The sequence below is a fragment of the Nothoprocta perdicaria genome, unplaced genomic scaffold (genome assembly GCF_003342845.1).
Source record: "Nothoprocta perdicaria isolate Ctin4 unplaced genomic scaffold, notPer1 scaffold_62, whole genome shotgun sequence".
Classification (NCBI taxonomy): domain Eukaryota; kingdom Metazoa; phylum Chordata; class Aves; order Tinamiformes; family Tinamidae; genus Nothoprocta; species Nothoprocta perdicaria.
The window spans coordinates 1,097,422-1,118,866 of NW_020455888.1; the positions used below are offsets into that span (position 1 = coordinate 1,097,422).

General features: G+C 45.3%; 1 protein-coding gene across 2 annotated transcripts in view; it reads left to right on the forward strand.

Moving 5' to 3' along the window:
* Positions 1-13: 13 nt before the first annotated feature.
* The window catches only part of CDK8 (cyclin dependent kinase 8), a 65,301-nt gene continuing 43,869 nt past the window's right edge, over positions 14-21,445 (forward strand). For both annotated transcript variants that reach the window (XM_026049820.1, XM_026049821.1), the window contains exons 1-2: positions 14-142; positions 18,947-19,022. In XM_026049820.1, coding sequence (XP_025905605.1) covers positions 15-142; positions 18,947-19,022 — 204 coding nt within the window. In that variant the 5' untranslated portion in view covers position 14. The remainder of the gene's footprint in view (positions 143-18,946; positions 19,023-21,445) is intronic.

Here is a 21,445-nt window from a genome sequence, read left to right on the forward strand (position 1 = left end):
GGCGGCCGCCCAACATGGACTATGACTTCAAGGTGAAGCTGACGGGCGAGCGCGAGCGCGTCGAGGACCTCTTCGAGTACGAGGGCTGCAAGGTGGGCAGGGGCACCTACGGGCACGTCTACAAGGCCAAGCGCAAGGACGGGTGAGTGAGCGGCGAGCGCGGGCCCGTGTCCCCCGCCCCGGCCGCCCCCCGCCGCCCTCGGGACCCCCCGGTGTCGCCTGCCCGCGTGCCCGGGGCCGCCGCGTGTCCTGCGCGGGCCGGCCCGGCCCTGCCCGCCCCTGCGGGGCTGCCCGAGCCCTCGCCCTGCCCCCAGCCCCGTTTTGTTCTTATTTTTTCTTATTTTTTTATTATTTTATATTTTATTTTTATTCTTTTACTATTTTATTTGTTAAGAGGAAGGCTTAACGCGTTTTCGCTTTGTTATGCGAGTGGGCAGCCCAAAAATTCAGGCTGACCCTCTGCCCGGTGCAGCCTTCTTTTTCCCTGTTTTCATAATGATTTTTCTCCCGCCCCCCCCCCCCGCCAGCAGGGGGGCGCGGGGCCCTCACTCCCCCCGCCCCCCTCCCCTGCCTTTGTGGTGGCCCCCCTCCGCGGGTCTTTTTTTTTTGTGCCCCCCCTTTTCCCCCCCCCCCCCCCCCCCCCCCCCTTCTTTTTGGTCTGACTTATTACTGTTAGTCACCATTTTGGCCATTCTTTCCGGCTGCTCCTGGAGCTGAGGTCGTCTGCACCTCTTAGGGCTTTAATAAAATGACTCTCAAAGAGTCATATCTGTGACCACTTTAATTTTGTGTGTAGACCTGAGTAAATGAATCTCTTGGCACAAACATTTGCAAATGCGATACTGCTTGYGGGTTCCTGGCTCCGCACCGCTCTTCCAGCAGTGGAACAATAGGGAGAAGGAGGGGAGGGAAGAGCCTGGTCGTGYAATAGGTTCTAAATGTTAAGTTGCACCCGTTACATTTGCTGCAGTATCATCTGAGCAGTGCTCTCTGTGTTTGCATTGATAGAATGGGCATTTSGAAATCCTGGGAGTTCTTTTTTACATTTGATAAATAAGACTTTGTTCCCTTAGGTAAAAAGAACCAGCTCATATTTCAACTGTAAGTTTAGTTCTAAAAATATTTATTGTTTTTGCACTGGGGCTGATTCCACCTTATTTTCTCTAATGTGTCTTGACCAGGCTTGTATTAATCGTAGCACAGCTCTTCTTGTGTGAGTTTGTCGCAGGTATGAGTCAGCTTTGTRTTTTAAATTGGAGCCTTGTAACCTGTCCTGTTCACAAGTCTTATATTTTGTATTGCCTGAATGATTCTTATGTGTGAGGTTAAGAATTTTGAGTTTGAGGAGCTCTTTCCCAAGTCTCCTACATGCTGATACTTGGCTAATGCAAGCCTCCTTCCAGTAAAGATACGGAAAGCAGTGATATGAAAATAGGGACAGAAAAATCTTCACCAAGTCTCTGATGTTTGTGCCAGCCTTTTCTTTGCAGCTGTTGAGCTAGCTGGATGGCAGCAGTAAATAGGGAATTTGATACTGGTGAAATGTTACTCAAACATTTCTAGTCAGTTATCAGGCTGCCTGGTGGTATTTGGGACAGTGTCCAGGGTTACTGGTGACAGTGCTGTTATTTTGCCTGCTTTTGGCAAAAGGCAGCAACCTTCTAAAAATGGTTGGTTAAACACCAAATGTAATCTACAAAGTAAAGTTTTCTCTCAGGTCTTGACAGTGAATGATTTAATGTCCTRTTTTTTTTCTGGATGAAGTGAAAAATAAGAGTATGATACTAGAAAGGACTTCACTAGAAAACTGCTGAATATCCTGATGACTGTTTTTTGCCATATTGTTCATTTAGTGGCTCCTTCCCTTTCTCTGATGTGTCTTATTTCCCACCCAGATTCTGAAACATTTTTCCATTCAATATGAGGTGTAATTGTCCGTAGACTGTTAMTCTTGTGCTCAAGGACCTGTGCCTGGGTGCCTATGTGCTTCTTGTGTGTTTGTGCATACGTTTGTGCATTGTGGTTGGACCACTTCTTGTATGTGGATGTGTTATGAGTAGAGCAAACACTGAGGAGAAATGATGTTAGTAAGTCAGTGTGTGCAACTGCATGCTCAGAACCTCGTGGTGGTGAAAACCCAGGTGAAGGGGAGGTGGTGCCTTGGGTTTGACGACACCCTTCCCCTCCCTTATTTTCTGGTTGCTTTTACAGGTGCAGCGAGGCAGCAGCCGCGTGTCCGGCCCATGGGAGGATGAGGGCCACATGTCCAGCCACAAACACATTATTTATTTTGGGAGCCACTCTGGCTGTAATGTTGGTGTAGCGAGAATCCCCCCCGGAGAGAGGAAAAAGTGATGGTCTCTGTAGTGAGCTGCCAAGGGCACCCTATGGATTATGGTATCTGCTCCAAGGGAAAAAGCCCATCCAGTCGTGTGGTGCCCTTCACCACAGCGTGAGGTCTGGGACTGCACCCAGTGGGTGCAGAATGTCCCGCACGGGGCCACTCCGTGTGGTTCCTGCCATATTCACTGCCAAAACCGAGCCTGCCGAGCACTAGGACAGCTCAGTAGCAAGGTCAGGTGTTAGATTAGCTGCACGTTCACTATAGAAAACCTGTGTTCAGCTCTCAAGTTCTTATTCTATTAAGTTGATAGTCTTTGTGCTTGAGAAGAATCTTCCTAGTTTTCCGCTGAATGGTGCTGTCTTCTTGTCACTGTTAAACCTGCAGTAATTCTATCAAACTGGTAGTAATTATAGCGAGCCAGATGCGAGCTGGCAGTGTTTATTATTACAGCAGGAAGATATATGGGGATTGACTTTTTCTGATGGCAGACAAAGGGGTTGCAACGGTGGCACCCCAGGGTGCAGAGCAAGGCTTCAAATAAGGAGACTGTCACTTTTGTCTCTAAGAAGAAGAGGAGAAATTGCTCTCTCTTGTCCAGAAAGATTCCGTTATTTCTCACTTAAAGGTACTTTGCCTGCCACGTTAGTGCTCCCTGGCAGCGCTGCTGGAGCCGAGAGTTAACACCACCTAGTTGCCCTTTGCCAGTTAGGGAGGATATCAGTATTGATAGGGCCTTGAGGGGCTACTGAGGGACTGTGGCAGACCCTGGTCAGTGTTGGCTGGGATCTGAGCTCTCTGAGAGGCCTGTTCTGCCTAGCAAGGTTGCCCGTTTTGGTGGCAGCTTGGAGTGCTTCCAGCTCTGCATTTTTTGTTTATGCGTTGTGGCTTGGATGAGAATAAGAAATTACTGAATGTCATTTTTAGGCAATATGTGACTTCTTAATTGCTACAGCAAAATATGATGTAATTGAAGATCTCAAATGGCAGGGACATTGTTTTCTTTTGGAAGCTTCCCATATTCCCTGGGAAAGAGGCTCCTGCTGGTTCCCCACCCAGCCTGTCACCACATCAAGCAACCCAATGCTTCCCTCGGACAACCCGAGTGACGCAGGTCTCGCTCGTCCAGCTGGAGATTTTATTCCTTTAATCTCAGCTCTTACAATTCTGTGTTGAAAGAATTGCTGGGGATAGAGGGGCAGATGCTTTCATGTGGTGCTCTGGCACATTCGAGTTGAAACTATAATAATAAACTTCTTATGTGCTTCATATGGTCAAATCTGTATCCCCCTTCTTTTACCCTTATGGTCTGTATAAACTTCATAAGAAACAGATTGGCAAAAAGTAGTGGAAATCRGTGAACTTTTTGTTTGCTTCATGTCTAATATGGTATGTTGTAGTTTCTACCTCAAAAGGGTATTGGAAAAATGGTGATGAGTGTCTCAAATTGTTACATAAACTGAAGAGAATGAGGATATTTCCCTTGGGAAGAAAGGAGGATAAAACATATTTATGTTATATGCATTCCCCAAATCATTCATATTTTTTTTAAAGATGCTGATGCTAATTTAGTTTCATATTTGAATAACAAAAGGAAGAGGTTAAATTTTTGTGGGTAACCATGAAGTATTTTAATGCGGCATGTAGATAAACTGCAACCTTTCGTCAAGGGGAAAGATAGTGGTTAAGAGCTCCATGTGTAGGCGGCTGTGGCTCTGTCAAGAGCAGTCACTTCTGATCGACTGCTGTAACAGGTTCTCATGCCCTGGGAGTGTTCACACCAGGATCCACCATGTGTGCAGAAGAGCCCCCTTTGCTTTCTTTAGGGTTTCTGTCTTCAGAAACACTTGGACCTTCGTAAGGTTGCCACCAGATTAGTTTAGATATGCAACAGTTTGTATTTACGGATATGTACTGATTGAGTTGATGAGTTTGCAAATAATTGGCTCATTTTGCCAGCACCTGCAGCAGGTAATTTTGAGGAGAGGGAAGTTCCTGAGCAGGGCAGAGGCAATCAGTCCTGCGAAAAGCCTGGCAAGAAGGGAAGCAGCAGGTCTGGACCCTGAGCTGCTTGATGAATTCTGTTGTGCTGCTTCTTAGGAATTATATCTCCGTGTTATTGCCATTAGCTTGTGGCATGAGCTACCCAACATCCCTTGTCTTCTGTGAGCTTAATGGACAAGAGACCCCTTTTCCTGTGTCAGCTGAGTATTCCCGCATGCTGCCGAAGTCGTTGGTGCCATGCAGGAGGTGTGTGCGCCACGGGCACTGCAGAGGAAACCTTTGGCTCTGAATTCCTGTGAACAATCRCATGGAATTTCTGGCTACCGCAGACTTCACTGGTGCCCGTGTAACATGTGCACAGTGCCCTGTTGAAATGTACGCTCGGAATCTCTCTGGGGCTGTTCCCAGAGTTAGGAAGCTCGCAAACTGTATCTCCATGAGGAGTCGTGCGTGTTGTCTTGCATGGAGGCTGGTGCTCTTTCATTTACGTAGTAGAGCTCCCTTAATTATTTTCCCGTCTGCTTCCTGCCTTTCTCATCCTGTCAGGTGTGAGCTTTAGGATCACGCAGAGGCCATGGCAGTTAGTGCTTGTGTGCCCTTCATTTGCTGTAGTCATTTTGTTGCCTTGTCACCAGTGTGTGGGTTTGCCTGCATAGCTGTAAGCAGAGGTGGAGCTCGCATAGCTCGGAGCTACTGTTTCCTTACTGCCTGGAGTCATTGGGGAGTGCAGAGGAGCGGGTGTGAGAGTAATAAAATTGGCAGAATACCAAAGATCTCTATGAGCTCTTGTGTGAATTAGTAGATGAGAAAAATATTTGTATATAATGAGGAGGAAGCACCTACCTCTGTGCTTTCCTTCTTGCAGAAGGATGGAGGGCAGTTTAAGGTGCTGATTATAGAGAAGTTGCTCGTCCTCTGAGGATGCTGCTCCTGGCTGGGTGCTGATAAGTTGTGTGTTCCCCACAGGACTTCTGTGTGCTCTGGTCTGGGTTGTCAGGTCTCTTGGCCTCTGAGGCCTGACTTGCTGATGTGGCATCTGGAGAGTCGTCATCTGCAGACTGCTGTAGCAGAAGACATGAAGAAATTCTTGATTTTTTTGTGGTTTTTTTTTTAATAGATTATTTTAGTTACAGCAGAGTAGGGCAGCAGCATTTGCAAGGTGCAGGGGATTTGTGCATAGCGGGGCTCTGTTCCAGCAACATCCAACACAGTATACAGTGGTGATGTGTCCTGCGCAAAGCCCCTAAGTTACAGCATGGATATGTATGTCCTGGCTTTAAACACTGATGTCTTTCTATGCCACCAGGGGTATCCGTGTGGCCAGAAATACCTGGCCAGAGTTTCAGAAGGTACTGAGGTGGCTTCGTTGCRTGGCTGCCTTGGAAGTGCTCGTGGCTGTGGGAGTCCCTTAGGTGCTGGATGCAGAGGAGCCTGAATGCAGCAGGCTGCATGTGCTGCTGGCTGGAGGGACCTGCGTAACTGCAGGGTGTTGCAGGGACCCCCATTTGGAAAGCAGGGAAAAATTATTAGGACTTTTTTTTTGAGCAAGGGATGTCACCAACAACAGCCAACCGAAGCTTTCCAAAGCCTGTTCCACCTCGACTCCCACATGCACAGGAGAACTTCCTGTGTCCAGTGTAAAACTTAATGCTTCTCTCAGTTTTGTATGCGTTTTATTAAACTAATTTGTGAAAAACTCAAAATGAAGAAAATGGAAATGACTGATCCATGTGAGTGAGCATCAAGAATCGTATTGGAGAGTTGGTGCTTGGTTTTGCTTGAATCTAACAGTCATCTCTTGGGATGGGATCCTATGTACCTGATCTTAGGTCAGGAAGAGCTTTTGTTTTGATGGACCATTGCAGTAAGCTAGGTGACTGAAAAAGACGGAACAACGTTCCCCTGGAGAGTAATTCCTGTGGACTTGATGTTTTTCATATTCATAAACTTCTGGAAAAATCAAAGGGAATATTAGCRGGTAGGAAATGGCACTGTGTCTTTGCCCCCTCCAAGCGTAGAGGCTGTCTGTGGGCCAGCAGGGAAAGAAGGAAGCARCCTGCAGTCCTCCTCGGTGCATGAGAAGTGGCTCAGGTGACATGATGAAGACAAACCTGTGTTATCCGTTGTATCCAGATGTCCTCTGATGTGTTGGAAACAGAGCCCTGAAGTCCTGGGCCCCAGGAGGAAGAATCTACTGGGCAGCAGCTCTGTGTTGCCAGCTGCTGGGTTCTGAGACACCTAATGGAAACTTGGGAAAAACTAGAGGCCTGCTCTGCAAGGAACCTCCTATATCTGAGAACAGGGATAAAAAAGTGTTAAAGATTTAGTTTAGTTTAGTTTTATTCATTGCAAATGAAGTGTTTGGAATAAGGGTAGCAGAGTTGAGGTAGGTGACTGTGCAAGTAACTGGTGGGTATGTAGTGCAGTGTGGTGTCAGCCCTCTGGTGAATAGGTTGAAATTGTCTTTGAGAAAGCATTTCCTCATGTCTGGGAAAGCTAAAACAAATGAAAAGAAAGCAACAAAAAACCCTCCATCCCCCTTTCCAGTGCAAGGCTTTATGCAATGAGACTCTAATGCCTTCCTGTTGATGCAGGAGCCCTGGTGGCTGACGCTGATTCTTAGGTAATGACCTGTACCGGATGCATATGCAGATGTGTATTAACCTTTTGTTGATAGGAACTGGATTTTGTGCTTTCTATAGCTTGGCATAACTGTTCTGKAGAACATACTGCCTTCAGCTGCTCTTGCAGAAACACTAATGTCTTAGACACAAGGAAGAAACCAAGAGAAGATGAGCTTACAGCTACACACATGGAAAGCCATCCGATTTCTGGAGCTGGTAAACTTCTTACTGTTTCTGTGGAGTCCTTGGGGTAAGTGACACGAGGCATCCTGGAGATGTTGGAGGACTGAATGTGGGCTTGCAGCCTCGCTATCTTAAGGTCCAAACAGGCAGAACAAGCTCCAGCTGCAAATTTTTATGCCAAAAGTTGTGCAGTAGCTCCATGAGTAACAGAGTTGATGAAACCTGTGGATTTTCTGTGGTTATTATTTTTTTTTCTAAAGCTCTTTGCTTCACTGTGGGGTTATCCAGTGTATAAGCGCAAATTCTGATYGAATATCTGACCTGCAGCTCAGCCATTCGTTTTCTCTCTGGCTCTTATAAGGCAAGGCAAAATAAAATGAAATAAAAGCTTGCTCAGCTCTAATCTGAGGATCTTTTTCCAGTTTGCTACCATGGAGAATGTCACAAATCTGATCAGCAGCTCAAGTTATTAGAGAGGTTATTCACTCTGTGAACATGTCATGAAGAGAGGAGATGTTGATGATCCGAAAYGTTTGACGTCTGACACAAAAGACTTGCTAAAGGGTCCTTTTATATCAACCTTATCCTCATTTTTGAAACAAAATTCATATAAAATTATTTATTCAATATATAATTGGCTCTTTTGTGTGAGTTTGAACTATTAACAAAAGTGAGTGGGTTCTGCATTGACTTTGTGCAGTTGCTGGTAGTCGGTTCACCCTCCTTTGCAGGTCTTGAAAATGCTCTTTGAGATTCCAACACAGACAAAATTTGTCCAAGTTCATTCAAGTAATGTAATGAAAATGAGCGAGGAGCACCAACCTACGTTATTTACCTTACATTACTTMAGGATAATACATACAAGAGAACATAGTGATTTTTCTCAACTATAGATGAAAGTCTAAATATTCAAAATTAAAAAAATCAGTCCTGAAAAAGAACTTCCRTGGAAGAACACAGCTAAAGGTCGCTGGAACAATCTGCCTGGATTTGACTACTCCGCTCTGTGCTTTTAACACCTTGTGTACAAGATGCYGACATTAAATAGAGACCACTTGAGAGTTACCCCAAAAGTAGGTTCAATTCATTACAGTCTGCTTGAGTAATACGTGCATCTGAACCTGGAATATAAAAGAATCTGAATTGCAGTAAAACCCTTGGTTCTACCTTGTGTTTCTGACTGAGGTGTCATTTTCTGGGAGAGTTATTACCTTATCCTCTAAGCATGTCCTAACTTCTGGATTGTTTTCATTTGGAGCTGATATTCCAACACTGGGCGAATCTTTCCCATCATTTTGTACTTAAACCCTTCAAGGTTCGGTTCTGTGGTTGTGTGGGGTTTTGGTGTTTGGAGTGAACATTGCTCCTCTTCATGCAGGACCGAGCAAAACAACTTCTCACAAGGAAATGTGTGAACTGAACCTTTCAGTCTGAGGTTCATTCAGTTTTATAAAAACCTTGCTGAGGCTCACGTGAACCTGCCAGCTGAGTGCTGGCTACCAAATGGCTCACAGCAAAATGCAGAGCAAACAGAAGCCCTCCTGGTGCCTCCCCGAGCCTCTGAGCTTCCCCCTGTGGGGGAGAAGAGCTGGCACCAAGAAGACCTTTCCCCTGGCCTGGCTGTGTGGGAGCAGAGAGGCTGCAGAGCAGGGGATTCAATAGCAAATGGCTTTTTTACCCTCATTCAGTTGAGGCAAAYACTCTGTTACAGAGACACCAAGGCAGGTTTCTGGGTGGTGAGTAGCTGCTTGAGGAAGTACCTGGTCAGGAACCCAGGGAGGCAGAATCACCTCTTGGCAGGACCTAAAGGAACTGCTTGGGCCTGTTACTGCAGAGGGTCCTCTAAGGCATGCAGGGCTTGGGCTTGGCTCCTGGGGAGATGCTGAATTTGAGCAAGGGCAGGAAGTCCACTGAGGAACCACTTCCACAAAATAAAAAAGGCAGAGGGAAGGGATGACTTCTTAGAACTGAAAAATAGCCAGAAAGGTAAAATGTCTGTGAACTGCCTCAGAATTATCCTGAGGCATCTGTGGTGTCCAYGACCCTATCCTGCCTTGAGACACCCTATAAAGCCACAATTTAAAACAACAGCAGATATGACTAATTAGCGGACCAGGACTGATCCTATGGGAATAAGAGTGTATTCCTTGGGAAGTTAAGTCTTTTATGAGTGATGAATATAGAAAAGCATGCAAGCCATGGTAGGCTCGATGTAAACTTGCAGCATAATGTCTCTATAGCTCCCTCATTCTCCCACCTTCCCTAGATCCCGCAAACTTGAGGAACTTCTTGAAAAGGCTACKGTTTTGCAACGATCCCTCCTTAGCACAAATAGGACAGCTGGTTCTGTAGGACTGGGACCAACCGAGCTGTAGAAAATGTTTAGAGAAGATGAAATGGCAGCGGAAATCCATGTCTTTGTTTTTGTCTGTGCACTGAGAAAGAACTTAAAATTGGAAAGTGTCTTCATAAGCATTAGAGGATCTGCCTCAAATTACAGTGCGTGGAGAGGGAGATGTTTAGCAACCTGAGGAGCAGTAGATTGAGGTGCTGGTGAGATGTTCATAACTCTTAAGGAATTCAAGAATGAGCTAAGCAAGTTATTAACAAGAAAATATACCTCAGCGCTTAGATTTTCTGAGTAATAGACTTGGAAATGTCCAACTTTTGGCTGAGGGGAGGAGAGAGCTAAGTGGACTTATGGAGGGTACTGAGGTGAAGAAATTGGAGAAGGAAAGGTTGAGATGGGATTGTATGTAGAAAGTGTCAAAAGGATGGGGTCAGACTTTTCAGTGGTGGCCAGTGGCAGGATAAGAACCAATGGGCACTGCAAAAACCTCTGAAGATCCAGCTGAATATGAGGAAGAACTTCTTGACTGTGAGGGTGCCAGAGCCCTGGCACAGGCTGCCCAGGGAGGCTGTGGAGTCTCCTTCTCTGGAGATCTTCCAAACCCGCCTGGCTGCCACCCTGTGCCCCGTGCTCTGGGTGTCCCTGCTGGAGCAGGGGGGTTGGACTGGATGATCTCTAGAAGTCCCTTCCAACCTCAACCAGTCTGTGATACGTCATAAATCTATTTAAATCCTTTCTGCTGAAGGATTTAGTATGTAGGCTAAGGCAGTTTAGTTGAYGTAATCTCATTGGGATCTCCCAGAGACATTGGTATGGTCTCTTACCAAGATTTAACCATTGCAAGGAAAGGTCTTTCTCTGGTTAGAGAAGCTAAGTACTGATTTCTCTCAAATGTGTGAGGCCTTTGGTGTGTCTTGGGAAACCACTGCTCAGAAGTCAGACATTGTTTGGAAATCATTTGTCTTAAATAGTCAAGAGGCTGCTTTGCTGATGGTGGCTAGTTATTCGGGGTAGTAAAGGCAGGGACTGAAGGAGCCGACTTGGGAGAAGGACTTTATGATACTGAGGGACCATAATATATAGACTCACTAGTGCAAAATGATGTATGTGGTGAAAATGATCCTTTACTCACTTGTTATTTCAAGAGAAAGATCCTAGGGTTTACAGTGATAGTTTTGAGAAAGTTCCTGCCTGGCAGAAGTAATTAAGARGCAGAGAGAATTGTAGGATTTTCTGGGAATGAAGCGGAGGACAAGATATAATGTTATTGTTGCTGGCAATTCTGTTCCAATACCAGAAGTGGCTGGAAACCGCTAATTGCAGGAAGGCTGCCCCAGAGCTCAAGAGGGACACTGCGAAGCTGCGTGTGGTGCAGCTTCCGTGGGAGCTCCTGCCGTTTCAGTGGGTGGGAGCCCTTCACATATTGAAGAGAGGAGGTCTGGGAGAGTCTCTGGAAGCTCCTGTATCGTGGAGGATACAGGATCCCCCTGCTCAACACCCCTTCTCATGCACGGGTAAGGATGTGTCCAACAAACTGGAGGGARACAGCTGAGAGCACAAGGAGGAGACATTTCTATAGGTGCTTCTACATCCAGTGTAGAGGTGAAACTAGAGGTGTAGAGGTGGTGCTGCGTTGTGGATGTTAAATGCTCATGTGGCTTCAAAGTGACTGGCTAAATCTGTGTAAGAATAAATCCCTTACAGGCTCTTAAATACAGTAGTTCTGTCTGTGAATCTCTAGCTGCAGACAGCTAATGGCAAGGGAAGGGATGGCAGTAATGTGCAACGTGCCCCCCTGAGGCAGCACAGCTTCCCCTCAGGAGCGAGGTGCTTGGATCAGCTTAGTGTTTCCTAGGCTGCTGCAGTGATTCTCCTAGAAGGAACCTTTGGAATTGTGTAATTTTAAAACTTTTTGCTTAGCTGTCATATTAGAGTTTTAATCTTGTGGGAGAAGAGAGGGGAAAATTGACTCTAAAGGAGCCAACCAGACACTGAATCAACAGGTACGAGGTACCTTAAGGAGCCCTTTTCACCTAGCTTCCAGCCTCTCTTTTGTGGAACTTTTGTGGTGGAATGAATGATGTGGTTAAGTGCTTTTTTTTGTGGGATTGTGGGCTGAACAACCAGCTGTGGTTTGGACTGCCAGGGAGCAGGGAATGGGATGGGTGGGATCTGGAGTGTGGCAGGGATCTGGAGTGCAGGGGGAATCTCGCTTTGTTCCTGCTGCTGCAGCTCWCCTGCCCACGTGCTGCTGGGCTTCACTGTTACTGCCCATCGTGCTGGTCTGATACTCACCAGCTGACAGGGTTCATGAACCCAGCAAAAACAAACAAGCCGGAACATTTTCCTGCTGGAAGCAAGCCGTGAGTTGTCCCCTGGAAGGGAGGCGCAGCTTGGAGCTGGGATTAGGGTTTCCTGGAGCGGGGAGAGGGCAAGAAAAGGCCCTTCTGACGCAGCCCGTGTGGTGCATTGCTGCACCCACCTCTCACCTTGAGCTTCTAGCCAAGCTACGTCTTGTGGCAAAAAGTGTTCATTAGTTGTAAAATCCAAGAACAAAGGGAATAAAGTGAGCAACTAATTGCAATTTCCCACATAAATATTAGCTGTCTCCTAAGTGCTATTGTGCATTGGGTTTTGTTGTGCATAGGCTTCAGGGATGGCGGATTTCCCTCCAGCTGTGGGAATTAACCTTTTCTCTCCCCAACAAAAGGCCTGAGCGCTGGAGAATTTGTGTTGAAATAGAAAATATTACTAATATGAAATAATACAGGACTAGGGTAAGCCCRTAATGATGCTTTCCTTGGGGGAAACCAGGCAAAACATCCTGCTGGCCAAATGGGCCATAGGGAAACATCAAGAAATGTCCCACTCGGGAAGGAGCCGTGTTCGGGGTGAGGAGACGCCGGAGCTCGCGTGGGCGCCGGGAAAGAGCCCGAGCTGCTGCTTTTAGGGCAAAGCACGAGCGAATATAAAGCCGTGCCCATCCAAGAGGGGCCTCCATCCTTGCCTGTGGGTTCAGCTTGCAGCAACTGTTCCCGTCCTCYTCGCCGGGAGCCGAGCGGGGAGCTCTGGTGTCAGCGTAAGCTGCTTTGCTCTTAAAAATAACATGGCAAGAAGCTGCTGCCCTTCTGAGCTGCAATGCAGCCCGGACTCCCCCGCTTTTCTGGCTGGGCAGCGTTATTCGTTGTTGTTCTTTGTTAATGTGGAGGCTTTTCCTGACAGAATCTGGATTTTAGCTGATTTTTGACAGGCTTCTTCTGTGAAGAGCGCAAGGATCTGTGATGGCCAAAGCCTTAATCAGTTTGTGAATAGGTTTAGGCTACTTAACTGCCCCAGGGTTTAACCCTKCCCCAGGGTTTACCAGATCTGAACTTTCTGAAATAGTATTGCTTGGGTTGTCGACCATAAGCCTTTCGCTCTACAAGTTACCTCTTTTCTCTAAATGCAGCTTGTAGAGTTACTTCRTTTTCCAAAACGTTTTAAATTTGGAGCTCAGTCAAATGAAGAAGTAGGAATTTGAGCTAATGGTTAAATTCAGGTCTTGCTTCATCCCATTTATTTCAGCTATTGTAACTGGATTTTCTTTTTGTTGGTTTCTTTCAAAACCAGGAAAAAAACAATGACTTTTGGAAAACTAAGCTTTTTTGGAATATTCTAATTTTGGATTGATGGATGTTACACAGGGAGCCTCAGTAGTAGGACAATAACCTTAGGATAACCTTCCTCTTGYGGAGGAAGCAGCATTGGCCTCATCTGGAGCGAGTGTGAAGCGCCTTGGTTGCTGGTGCCGAGGATGGCAGAGCCCATGCGGGGCTGCCCCTGGGACCCTGTTGCTCCAAATCATCAAAACCCATCCAGTTGTGCCGGCAAACTTCAGTTTGATCCTGTGTTTTCATCCCACCGTTGAATGTTTTGTAAAAATGGAATTACAGGCAGATGAGGCAGCGTTGCCTTTGTAGCACTGCCTTAGCTCAGGGCTCTCTTTAGAGGAGAGTTTACAGGATTTTTTTTTCTGCTAGGCTACCAAAAAAGTTTAAAATACCCTTGTTTTTTGCACTCCCCAACAAGGTCTGACCTTGCAGAACTGCTGCATGTGCCTCCATTGCCAAGCAGGCACTTTTTCTGCACTTAGACATGTCCAGAGCTGCACAGATTGTGTAAACTGCRTTTCAGTTTCGGCCAGTTGCACTGTGGTGACAAATATGAGTGAACGTGGTGCCTTGCCGTGAGCCGTGTGCTCTATTGCCATTGCTGTGAGCTCTATTGCTATGAGCTGTAAGCTATGTGCTGTATTGCTGTGCACTATGTGCTCTGTTGCTGTGAGCTATGTGCCTCCAGTCCAGCTCGCCTCGAGCAGGTCGGCTCTTCTGGACAGTGCTGCTGTTGCCAGCACAGCGATCTACAGAGAATCCTTAAGGTTGGAAGGGACCTCTAGAGATCTAGTCCAACATCCCTGCTCCAGCAGGGACACCCAGAGCGTTGAATCCTGCGTCACAGTGTCTTTGGGAACCAAGCCCCCCTCTGTTGGAGACAAATAGTCTCTGTTTCATGGCTGTGGTTCTCCGGGCATAAGCTCCGAAGCACGGAGTTACACTGTGAAATCTAAGTAAAAGCCATTAGGAGGCTTCCACCCTGATTTGGATGCCTCCATCCACATGACCTGCTGGCTCAACCAGACTCTGGAGGTTCAGATGCCYGTATGTGTACTTCTAAATTTAATTCTGAATTTAATTCTGAATGATTTTTCCAAATTATCTTTGACATTTTTAATGTCCCTCATGTGTTGCTTTAGTTCTGCAAGAGGAGCTGGAATGGCTTCCTCTCCTTTCCAGAGCAGCTGCCTTCACAGCTACCATAAATGCTACAACCCATATTGAATGCAGGCTGCCATTCCAAGCAAGAGAGGAAATCCAAAACTGTGTTGCACAGAAGCCTAAATTATATATTTCCATGCAATCTACTTAGATTTGGATGCCTTAGGTGTGTAGCAGACTTTAGATGCTGGGGAAAAAAARAAGTATTGTTTTTCCACAAGGAAAAGAGAATGTAATCTATCTGTTGTAATGCGTAGGTTTTTGTCACCTACCCTGGGATTTTTAGGCTCCCGGAATTCCTAAGCATTTCGCCTGGCTCTGGAAGCGCGGTGCTGACCGGTGGTTAGGGACAAGGCAGGCCAAGGGAAGGGGCTTCTGGTCTCTTGTTTTCTTTGTGACTTTTCTCTTTTGCTACTTGACCTTAAATGACATTTTGTCTGATCCACAGTTAAATCAACCTTTACCTTTCTGTTATATTTTAAGCTTTGCTTGTATTCCCGAGTGACAGAAGGCTTCTACTTTGATGTTTTTAATGTGAGGGAAAGCAAGTATTGTAGAAGTAGAGCTTAAAATAACTTGTGTTTTACCTTTGTGGGAGTCTAACAAACAAAGGTTCGTTGTCCTCACCACAGACACGTGTCTCTCCCACGTGTGGGTAGAGGTGCAGTGGGGACGTCTCTGTGGGCTGCTGCTCCTCTCATCCGCATTTCCACTGCTTCTGGTTGGAGATTTGTTTCAAGGTTCCTAAGAAAGAATTTTTCTGCCTCAGTTTTTCAATGTGKTCGATCTGATTCCAGTGCTCATCAACTGCTTAAGTTGCTGGGTGCCAATGTTCATAGGTACTGCAGTGAACTTGGTTTTTTGCAAAAACTTTTAAGGTTTTCTTGTTTTTCTGCCCTTTTCCATGTTGGGTTAGTATTTACTGTTCATTCTCCCTTTATAGCCCGTTCCCTTTAAGGGAGAAGATGCCTGCCAGAACATTTCTAGAAAGTAAAACTAGCACGAAGTGTGTTTTAAATAGGYAAAGATATCTGCTGATTCAAAATGCAAGTAAGACTAACTAGCTGTCAAGGCTTCCTTTTACTTTACCTTACCTTTACCTTAGGAAGCATTTGGATGTAGTCTTATATTATCCTCACAACTGCTTGTTTTTCATTTTTTTGGTCTGTTTTTAACAAAATAGAGAAATCTTTAAAGGTATTTTGCAAGACATGCAGTCATGAACATAAGTCTTGAGAAGGAGCTTTACTTGAGGCTGGACTAATGTGTGTTCAGGTGTCCCCAGATGCCCCTTATTCTACTTTGAACAGTCCTCGGGGTGGAACTGGAAGAGTCTGGTCATTCCCTCTTGGATATCTACGCCTGGTTGTTCTCTCCTGGACGTCTGTGCCTGGTTTTCCTGGGTGTATCTGCTATGCAAGTCCCAGCTGTAGGCGCAGTTTAGGCTCATGGCTACCCCGAGCTGCCCCTCCTGTCTTGTTTAAGGCTGGTCTCTCCCCACTTGGGCCCGTGTCAAGTTGCATGGGGCTATGGCTTGTTCGTGTATTTTCTGTGTGCCCTCTTCTTCCAGAGACCCAGCTTACTCCTTGCTCCAGACTTAACTGGCTGTGATGTACACACCATGCTGCTTTTTCCATTTATTTCAAAATCTGGCTTAAACAAGGGCAGAAGACCACAATGCCACAGAGTGAAGAGGCCAAATAAGGGTCTWTAATGTTCCGATTTTCAGTGGCTTGCTTTCATGCTCTATTCTATAGCTTGGTATTCTTGCTAGGTTATTCTTTTGATCTCCAATCTATAGGTGCACTAAAGCCATACATTTGCACTGCTTAGTTTCAGTATTTGGGAGGGAAGAAGACAGAAGCTGCCTCAAATGCTGCTACCCTTTAGCCCAACGTTAGCTCTTCCTTCACTTGTAATTTGAAATTATTCTGCAGGGGTGAACACTCTTCTGATGCTCATAAAGAAATTCCAATAATGTCACAGTGCAGATTGGGACTTTTTTTTTTCTGTTTTCTTTTAGCTGATCTTTATCTGAAATCTTTTCTTTCTAATTATGTAGGACTGCTGAGCATATCATAGAATCATAGAATCATAGAATGCCGAAGGTTGGAAGGGACCTCAGAGGTCATCGAGTCCAACCCCCCTGCTCACRCAGGGTCACCTAGAGCACGTGGCACAGGGCTGCATCCAAGCGGGTTTTAAAGATCTCCAAAGAAGGAGACTCCACAACYTCTCTGRGCAGCCTGTTCCAGTGCTTTGTCACCCKCACAGTGAAGAAATGCTTCCTTAAGTTCCTGTGGAACTTCCGATGCTTCAGTTTGAAGCCATTTCCTCTAGTCCTATCCCTGCCCACCACTGAAAAGAGGCYGCCCCCCTCCTCCTCACTGCCTCCCTTGAGGTATTTATACACGCTGATCAGGTCCCCCCTCAGCCTCCTCTTCTCCAGGCTGAACAGACCCAGCTCTCTCAGCCTTTGCTCATAGGGCAGATGTTCCAGGCCCCTGATCATCCTGGTAGCCCTGCGCTGGACTCTCTCCAGCAGCTCCACATCCCTCTTGTMCTGGGGAGCCCAGAACTGGACRCAGTACTCCAGATGTGGCCTCACCAGGGCTGAGTAGAGGGGGATGATCACTTCCCTCGMCCTGCTGGAGACGCTCTTCTTAATGCACCCCAGGATCCCRYTGGCCTTCTTGGCCACCAGGGCACACTGCTGCCTCRTGGTCAACTTGTCGTCCACCATGACACCCAGGTCCCTCTTTGTGGGGCTGCTCTCCAGCAGGTCCACCCCTAATATGCTCAAAGTATCCTTTTAAATAAACAGTGGAAATACCAGGCATTTCAATATTAAAGCTTCACAAAGTTCCATATTCAACAGGCAGCTTTTTACTCCTTTTGATTCCTCCAGATAGAATAAATGCTTCATATTATGGTGTTGTGCTTCCAAAGCCAGTAGAAATTCTAAACCAGTTGGTATTTAGTTTGTAATACATGTAAAGTCTGCAATACTTAATAACCCGAGTCTCTGAAATACGACTTTTTTTCTTTTGGTTTGTTCAAGTTCAATGTAAATTTGTGTAATTACATTTCAGGTCCCTGTCCACGTTGGGCTCCTGCAGTGCTTGGTGGCCTTGGCTCCACAGCTGGGGCTCCTGTCCAGGCTTCCCGGGCCTGGTTTCCCTCCACGTGGGACGCAGGGACTTGCTGCTTCCTGCTCACACTTTTGTCAGGCTCTGTGCAAGCGTTTGGTCTGCACTGGCTCTGTTTTTCTTCCAGGTCAGAAAGTCTTAGTTTTAGATTTTTTAGATTATTATTACTATTATTACTATTATTACTATTATTGCTATTATTATTACTATTGTTATTACTGTTACTATTAGTACGTGGAATGATGGTTCCACGTTGTTCCTACCTTGTTCTGAGCAGTTCCTGCTCAGAGTCCCAAGAGAAGTCCCTCAGACAGGACCCCATAACTTGGGGGGTTAAATGTGTGGAGCTAAACCAGGGAAAGTGCAYTGCAGGTTGTGCTACTGCAATTAGTAAAAGCCTTCAGGAAACCTTAATGAGTGTGGAGTGGGCGGTTACATGTGTGTTAAATGCTTACCTGTAGTTTTGGTTATTTAGGTTTAGCATCTTTGAGAGACGTTTTTCAGGCCCTTGGGAACTGGAGATTGGGTTAATTAAAAAGCTGGGAAGACTTCTTAAGTAATCCACAATTTGGAGGGATCAGAAAGTCAAATATTGACCTCATTATTTGGAAACCCCGTGTCCCTTAGGAGTGTTGTGGATACCAACCTTCAAAAAGGGAGGATGAAGTTTCTGTCACTTAAAAGCTTGAGCTTTTGGAAAATGAATATGGGAGTTTGGTGTCTGCTTTATTTTATTTCATCTCTTTTCAGTCTGTTGTCTTGATTTTGGTTCCAGTGGCTGGAATTACAGCAGGCTTGTGTTTTAATTAAATGTATGTAAGGCGCATACAGGTTAAGGTACAGGAGGTTCTTGCTCCCAAGTGTTTTGTCTTATGGAAGCAGAACCAGCTTTTCTCAGGAGTCTTCAGAAGGTGGAGACTTCCCTTGTAGGGTCTTTTGGTTGGCTGGGAACATAATTTTAGGACACTTATGGCCTACAGGGAAGAAAAGATTGGGGTATTAAAATRATGCTGCTGTTGGGTTAGTCAAGAAGTTGTTACAATGGGGTGAAGTGCTGTTGTGTCCCAGAGTTGCACACCTAGGGAAGGTGAACCTGCAGCTCAGTGGTTTGAAAAGCTGTTGAAATCCCAGGTTTGGATAAACTGCCTCCTGCTGTGTGCTAAATATTTGTTTTGTTTCTTCTGAAAAAAGGGGAGAAGGGAATAGAAAGAAATGTTAAGAAATGGCAAAATTACATTTTAAAGAACCTAAAAATTCCTTTTTGTGTAATGACAGCTTGTTTGTATGCCAGTTTTATCAAGGTGGTGTGGGCTGAGCTCTCAATTCCTCTGCTATCCAGCCATTACATTAGTAGAGAACAAAGGCAAATAAGGTGCAAGAATTTGAATTAATTCCAAACTGTTCTGTGAATGGTGAAGAGCTCACTCAGAATTCATGGTATATTGTTTTTTTTAAAAGAAACTTCTTTTCTTCTTTCACAGGAAAGATGATAAAGATTATGCTTTAAAGCAAATAGAAGGTACTGGAATTTCTATGTCTGCATGCAGAGAAATAGCAGTAAGTAACATTAGTTCTTTTTACAAGCAACCAGATTTATTAAAAGTATTGATTTGAGTGCATGCTGGGTTTGTTTGCCAAATTGTGTTGTTCTACTTACAGGCTTAGTATTTTTAATATGAAGGTATAAAATAAGTACAAATGTCATAGAAGATTTTGCACCTGCTTGATTTGCCATCAAACTGACAGTGTTTTCAGGTTACGATTTACTACCTACCTGAGGGCAGATTAGTTTTAACTACAGTAATTCAAACACGYGGTTAGAGGCAATGATTTAAACTTATTTGATCTGACTTTTGCATTAGGACATTAGTTATTTTCCTAGAAACATTAGTTCTTACAGGTTCATAATTAAAACACGCCAGCTTCTATTTAAATGGAGACTTTGAACTAACCTACCGTTGTTATTAGCTGGGAAGCTGTAATATACCCATAAATATTGTTCAGACAATTTCTTAGGTTAGCCTGGGTTCTTTTTATATGTTCCTTATTATTAAAAACTCGTGAATGATGCATGTTCTTCTGGTTGTGGTTTGTAACAAGCTTGCAAAGCAGCTTAGCTGGAACTAAGTGGCAAGAGGAGCCTTTTTGTTGCTTAAAACTCTTGTATGTGCTTATGTTGTTCTGATGCTTGCATTTATTTCTCTTGATGTTTCATCTGAAATGAATTACTGAAAGGAAATGCACATAAGCTGTGTATGAGGAAGAAAGTGATTAGTTTTAGTCCATTTTCTTCCAGACTTTGAAATACTAGAGATCCCTCTGCTTCGTTTTTAGTGATTGGAGTGAATAATAGTTTTCTCCTTTGCCAACTTCCCCTTGGCTTCTGACTTCAGACCAGCTAGTCCTGGCAATGAATGAGGGGAAGAAAGGGACTGTTTTTGGAGACAAACTCATCTTGTTGGTCTGAAAATCAAGGCTCRTGTCAGACATCCACACTCTGAACTGAAGAAGCTAAAACCAGGGACTTGAACTTGGAAAATACCAACCATTTGGACTGAAATTTTGCGAATACTGGGACTTCTTCAGGATAAGTGTTTTTGGAAAGGGTCAGTTACCACTTCGGAGGGATTTAGGAAGATGTTTTTCCTGTGTCTTTGCTGCATTTCCATAGAGAATTCTAAGGAGTCTGTTGTAATTGGGCTTGGAGAGGCTTCTCCAAGGTATCAAGGAAGTGCCTCTTGCTGCTCTTGGGTTGATCCTTGAACAATTCATGTCCAGGGAAGGCGTGAGCCTGGAAGACACTCAGGAAGGATGCGGCCACCTTGACCGGCTCGAGGACTGTTGGGAGATGCTGCTCTTAGGCAGCCAGGGCGCCTGCAATGATACAGGAGCAGTAGCGAGCGGGGAGGTTGTCCCTGAGCCCATGGGCCCTTGGAACCCTGCAAGTTCCACCTGCATGKGAGGCGGAACTTCTTYCCTGTGAGGGTGMCAGAGCCCTGGAAGAGGCTGCCCAGGGAGGCTGTGGAGTCTCCTTCTCTGGAGATCTTCCAAAGCCGYCTGGCTGCCACCCTGTGCCCCGTGCTCTGGGTGTCCCTGCTGGAGCRGGGGKTTGGACTGGRTGATCYCTAGAGGTCCCTTCCAACCTCAACCAGTCTGTGATTCTGTGAGCACGAGCTCTACAAGTGGAAGCGTCCGAGTGGGCAGCGAGGAGAGCATAAGGAAACAGCCTTGCAGGTTAAAACAGCACTTTGAGCTGTTTGTTGTTGACTTTGTTTCCACTGTGATGTGGCAGAATTTTCCTGCGGTCAAATTAATAATTCAGCAGAGAATTTGAGTGTCTGAATCTCTTTCCCTAATGTTCTTCTGATGTTGCTTTTTGGATAAAAAGGTGCTTTTTTTCCTCTTCAAAAAGTGCTTTGTTCTTAGGTTTTTAATTCCATTAATTCAGAAATGGAAGAAATACTTTTTATTTAATATTTAAAAGACAGCAACCTCATAAGGAGCAGGGTCGAGTTGAGGATAATAGCTGTGCTATTTATATTGATCGTGTACGTGTGATTAAGGCGTGTATGGGAATGCCAGTAAAGTTAATCGGCTCTGTGGGCTCTAAAATGTAATCTGTACATCTAATAAAACTACTTATTTTCATTGTTTCATAAATTTATTTTCATAAATTTGTTTTCATAAATTTCATATTTGTTTTCATAAATTTCAGGGCTAAATGCCAGACCTCATGGCAATAAGGCTTCCATCCTGGCTCTGACCGAATGCACTTCGTGAGCATGGTAGCTTTCAGAGAGAGAAATGGGGGAAATAGCTCTTCCCCATTCTCGGGAGTTGGGGTGCCCATATTGTACCTTGTGAGTATTTGGGAAGGACACAGTTTCATGGAGCACAGAGGGAAGCTGTCGGCTCTTGACAGCTCTCCACTGCTTGCTTAAGCCTTACGCTTAAGACCGACTACAGTTTTGAACTACTGA